General features: G+C 35.4%; 1 protein-coding gene across 1 annotated transcript in view; it reads left to right on the forward strand.

Annotated features, from left to right (window-relative positions):
• LOC124777216 (lysozyme 2-like) overlaps window positions 1–2,069 on the forward strand; it is a 106,776-nt gene extending 104,707 nt beyond the window's left edge. Inside the window, exons 3-4 of the mRNA XM_047252533.1 lie at window positions 109–182; window positions 1,241–2,069. Coding sequence (XP_047108489.1) covers window positions 109–182; window positions 1,241–1,390 — 224 coding nt within the window. The 3' untranslated portion in view covers window positions 1,391–2,069. The remainder of the gene's footprint in view (window positions 1–108; window positions 183–1,240) is intronic.
• The last annotated feature ends 3,931 nt before the right edge of the window (window positions 2,070–6,000 follow it).

A 6,000-nucleotide genomic window follows, 5' to 3' on the forward strand; every position in this document is an offset into this window, starting at 1 on the left:
GGAGAGCCACCTGTGAACCTTGTATTTACTGGCCTGTTTGAATGCTACAATGTTTTTCGATATATGGTGTTACTGGTTGTAATATGATTTGGCCTTTTTTTTCCCCAGCATACTACCGTTGCGTTACAGATATTTTCTGTGCTGCTGCTACTGTTAGAGGGTATCTCAGTAGATATGCACAGGTAAGATGTAGTTTATATTTTTACATTTCTGACTTTCTTTGGAGCAATTCAGTTTTGACTTTATGGCCATATTAAAATAAGACAACTTAAAGTTATTTTTAGTCAGATAAATAAATATATAAATATTTTATGTACAGAATTAATTTATATTGAAAAAAGAATGTCAGTTACACATTTACAACAGACAACAGTTAATAGTTGTGAAACAACAGTTGTGAAGCTATACTGTGAGACATGTGTACATGACATACAAATGTTATTTTATCTTGTTGATTTTGTAACAGAATGAACATTATTCAGACTGCAGATTACCAACGTGAAGTACAAAATTAGCTTCTTAGTCACATGTAAAAGACAGACACCCAGCTCTGAAGGTAAAGTAACTATAAACTTCATTGCCTGGAGAAGAGCAGGAATTGTAAGGACTAGATATTAAACTCACTTATAATTACAGCACAAGAGGCAGACAGCAAATGAGGATGAGATGGAAATTAACAGTGGATATTTGCTTCATGTCATATACCATTTAGTCTCTCTTGACCTAGAATCCAATGTTACTTTTTGTCTAGCTGCTTAACATGTTTACTGCTGTGCAGCTGCCGGTGGCCACAGTACAGACTGATGCCTAAAGCCTGCCCTGGTGGTAAAACATCCATCACTAAGTGTGCAGCAGTTGATGTGTTAAGAAATGTACACACCTTCTTTACCACAAAAAGCTAACAACAGAAATTCTGTTCAAATTGGAACATTACATCTTTTTGTTTACTTCCTAAATAAATGATATTGTAAGAACTAATATTTTTTTGTTTCATTATACTGTGTTGGAAGGAACATAACATGTACAATTAAGATGATGACAGTGGTATGGTATCACTTATTTATAATTTAAATAAACTGAAAGATTAAATATTAACTTGTAAATCTATACCCTGCTCGTGTGTCTAGAGTAAGCTGTTTAGACACCACTATTTTTTTTTTTTTTTTTTTTTTTTTTTTTTTTTTTTTTTTTTTTACATGAACCATTAGCTTGTTATTTAAGAAAAATAATAATGTTGCAGGACTGCAACTGGGATGGAAGAGTGGACTGTGATGATTATGCTCGCATACATTACATGGGTGGACATCAGTGTACTCTGCCAGTGGAACATCTAGGGTACTATAAGGTGTTCAGGGAGTGCATGGATAGTGTTCAGCAGCTCAATGGTTGAAAAGAAACTGTTGATCACACTTATTATTGATCATTCTTACCCACCGACATTTGTATAATATTCTTTGTAAGGACTGTACTCTTGAGCTACTTTATGAACAACTAGTGTAAGACATTGGAATGTATGAGAGAGTGGCAATTTCTGGATGTGTCATAATAAATATATATGAAAACAAATTAGAGTAAAAAAGTTTGATTTATTTTTGTGCAAATAGGACAGTTTTGAAGTAAATTCTTATCCCTTAACCTGTCTATGTCTGTAAGGAAATTGTATTTACTTGAATTTTAAAAATTTAGCATGGAGCTGTTATTCTGGTTCTAGAATAATAAACTAGGAACATAATAATCAGGTTTTGTTTACACTGAAGTCATTTGATTTACACTTAAGAAACAATTATGCATACTATGTCCCTGCAAAAGTTACATTAACTAGTTGGTTTCATGGAAGGAATGCACTTTTATTTGCAAAATGAATTTTCACTGAGTATGTCCTGATTTGAAACTTCCTGGCACATTAAAACTGTGTGCCAGACAGCAATTTGACCTGGAGACCTTTGTGTCACATGAGCAAGTGATCTACTGACTAAGCTATCCAAGTATGGCTCATAACTCATCCTCCCAGTGGATCTGATAGATCAGTCAGTAGAGCACTTGCCTGCAAAAGACAAAGGTCCCATGTCTGAGTTCTAGTCGAGCACACAGTTTTATTTTCACATACTGGTAGCCTAAAATTTTGTTCACTGTCCAGGAATGCAGGAGTGGAAGTGGAATGAGTAAGATAATGGCTTACTGTACAGGGAAGTCTTTGAAAAGTAGGTAAGCACACAATCAAAACATTGAACACTGTAGCCTACTTCAGTTTTCAAATTGTATATTCTGAAAAGGAATGTGAGTTTGAAAGCTAAATTGTTGCTTTCATCTTCTTTCCCTGTTCCCACCTATTGCCAAACACCTTCCCTATACAGTGAGTGTTACCCTTGAAGATACAAATTCCTGTATTCCAAATTGAAATATATATTTTCTATTTTAGGCAAATAAGGATACAGAAATTTGTAGGCAATAAAGTACCAAGTTGATGATCTGAGTGATGCGAATAAATCACCAAATCCTTACAGATGAAAGTGAAGCAAGACAGCCAGTCACTCGCAATTGTGTGTTGGTGGTGCACAGATACACACAGCAGCCCAAAAATTGCACTAGCTTTCCAGAAAATCGTTACTCTTTTTAATGCAAGCACACACTTGTACACACAAACACAGACACCCACAAGCACATTCCTGTGACGGAATTATGTCTTTGTTGTTTCTGTCTTGGAATTGCCTGTAAATTTTACATTTTCTCTCCAATCAGACTAAATATTACAAGTTACATTTTTACTCGGGGTATTATTTCTTTTGTATGGTCCTGAAAACTGTGGTGAAGATCAATAATCCTGTATCATTTCTGTATTTTTTTATTACAGATGTATCTGTAAGTTAATGGTCTTTCTTTTTAATATATCCAATTTTACAAAATATTGACACCATTTTATTATTTTACAAGGTATACCTTACACACCCATACTTTATTGACAATGTAATTTGGAAATGTCACTTCCAACGGACATTGAATATTTTTAGTTTGTTGTGTCACTTGATTATATAAACATACTTCAATATACTATGTAATACATTATATAAATATACTTAGTAATAAATTAATCTGTAATGTAACACAACAGTAGGTTACATGAATTACTGTTGTTAAAACAAATTTATATAGTTACTTATATAGAACTGATCTGTAGAATGCCCAACATCTCAATCCAGTTCACATAGGTTTTTCATCACTATATCTGGCAATAGTTTCAGTGCTTGAACTCTGCAAGACCAAAAACTGAGACTGGGCTTCACTTGACTTTTATGTGCAAATTTCACAAGACCAGAGCTTAAACTGTAGGTGCCAACACCAAAAGTGGAACTTAGAACTGGCAACATAACTCTTCATTAATGAAGGTGCTGGCTGAAGTTTCTGGTAGAGAAAGATAAATATTTGACAAAATGTTTGAAAGCTTCAAAAATACTTGCTTAATAGTAAGTCAATACCCATATTGAAGGATACCCATATTGAAGGATTTTATACTTATGCTCTATTTTTGCTTTGTCATGCAGAAGTTACAGGGTCATTTTTGTTACAATAGTTGCACATAACTTGCTGAAAACAAAACACAATGTCTGTTCACACAGTTGGAAACAATCAGCTCAGAAAAGCAGTTAACACTGACAATATGATTTGCAGTTATTGTAATGATGTTGATGTGACATGTTACTGAGGTGCAAATGTTGAGCTGGCGAACTTGTTTGTTTACTGCTTCAATTCCACTACTGCCATGGCTGACTACAAGGGAATTGATACTGCTGTATTTCAGACAGGTCCAACATGGAAATAAATGTGGAATACTAAGAGACCAGCTGCATTTCAGAAAGTCTCATTAGTTCTTCACAGCATTTTGTCCGTAGGTTATGCATCTACAAATGTCAGAGCAATTTATAATGCCTGTTTTAAAGATGGATTTGATACTTGCATTCATTTCTTTTCTTGTAAATTTTCATTTGGGACAAGATGGAGAATATGATGAATTAATTCACCTGCCGATTAATTTCCTTTTTGGGCTAAACAATGATCTGCTGTTCAGACAAAATTAAACTGATTATCTGTCTCTAATGCTCACATCATCAGTGGCAGAAGAAGAAAGAATACAGTAGGATGACAAGGCAAGCAAAATCTAGATACTGTAAACACTAAATTGCAATCTCATCAAATACAGAGTGTTTATGAATGAAATAAAATGAAGTAACATAAATTTTTTACAGTCAAATGAAAAAAACTGGTAGAACTTGACCTTGCGGAGATAAGTTTGGATTCTGTAGAAATATTGGAACATGTGAGGCTTTACTGATCCTACGACTTATCTTAGAAGATAGATTAAGAAAAGGCAAACCTACGTTTCTAGTGTTCGTAGACTGAGAGAAAGCTTTTGACAATGTTGACTGGAATACTCTCTTTCAAATTCTGGAGGTGGTGGGGTTCAAATATAGGGGGTGAAAGGCTATTTACAATTTGTACAGAAACCAGATGGCAGTTATAGGAGTCGAGGGGTATGAAAGGAAAGCAGTGGTTGAGAAGGGAGTAAGACAGCATTGTAGCCTATCCCCAGTGTTATTCAATCTGTATATTGAACATGCAGTAAAGGAAACAAAAGAAAAATTTGGAGTAGGAATTAAAATCCAGGCAGAAGAAATAAAAACTTTGAGGTTTGCAGATGACATTGTAATTCTGTCAGAGACAGCAAAGGACCTGGAAGAGCAGTTGAATGGGATGGACAGTGTCTTGAAAGGAGGATATAAGATGAACATCAACAAATGTAATATGAGGATAATGGAATGTAGTTGAATTAAATCAGGTGATGCTGAGTGAATTAGATTAAGAAATGACTCTTAAAGTAGTAGAAGAATTTTGCTATTTGGGGAGCAAAATAACTGACAGTGGATGAAGTAGAGAGAATATAAAATGTAGACTGGTGATGACAAGGAAAGCATTTCTGAACAAGAGAAAACTGTTGAGATTGAGTATAGATTTAAGTGTCAGCAAATCTTTTCTGAAAGTACAGGGTGTCCCACTCTAATGTCCCTGATTTCAAAGATGCAGGAAAAAAACTACAGTAGATACGACAATAAAAAATGCACCACATTGTAGAATACCTCAAAGAATTTATTTATTTATCATCAATACACCTCTACATATGAACAATCTGTAGCGTGAAGAATATCGAGTCTATATTCAATTTCTTGCAAAGTTCTTTGTAACATTTCCTCTGTTATTGTTGCAATAGCATTAGTGATATGATGTCACAATGTAGGAATATCGTTCACTTTGGTCACATACATGTGGTCCTTCATAAATCCCCACATGAAGAAATCAAGTGGCGTAATGTTGGGTGAACGTGGTGGCCAGGCAATGGGTCCTCCGATTCCAATCCAACAATTGAAAAATTTCCTATTCAGGAACTTGCAAACAGCCATTGACCAATGCGGCGGAGCTCCATCTTGTTGAAAAATGATGTTGGATTGCAAGTATTGTATCTGAGGCCACACAAACTGCTGCAACATGTCCAGATACACTGACCCATTCACTGATTATTCTGCAAAGAAGAACAGTCCAACAATCCTGTCATGCATTAGCCTGCAGCAGACGTTTAGTTTAGGGCTATCACGAACATGTTCAGTGACAACGTGCAGATTTTGTAAACCCCAAATCCGAACATTATGCCTATTAACCCTTCCTGATAGATGAAAGGTTGCCTCATCTGAGAATAAACATCTTTCCAAGAAGCTGGCATCCATATCAATACGCTGCAACATATCCCCAGCAAATTGTCGTCCGCATGGTTTGTCTTTCAGCGTCAGATGTTGCAGAATTTGCACTTTGTAAGCACACATATGAAGATGCTGGTGAACTACACGATGCCATGTTGATCGTGGTACATCAAGTTGCCTAGATGCTTGGTGAATTGACTTACGTGGGCTTCTAAGAAACATTTGTCTAGCGTCCTCTGCTATTTTATCTGAAACT

The sequence above is a fragment of the Schistocerca piceifrons genome, chromosome 2 (genome assembly GCF_021461385.2).
Source record: "Schistocerca piceifrons isolate TAMUIC-IGC-003096 chromosome 2, iqSchPice1.1, whole genome shotgun sequence".
In the NCBI taxonomy this organism is placed as follows: Eukaryota; Metazoa; Arthropoda; class Insecta; order Orthoptera; family Acrididae; genus Schistocerca; species Schistocerca piceifrons.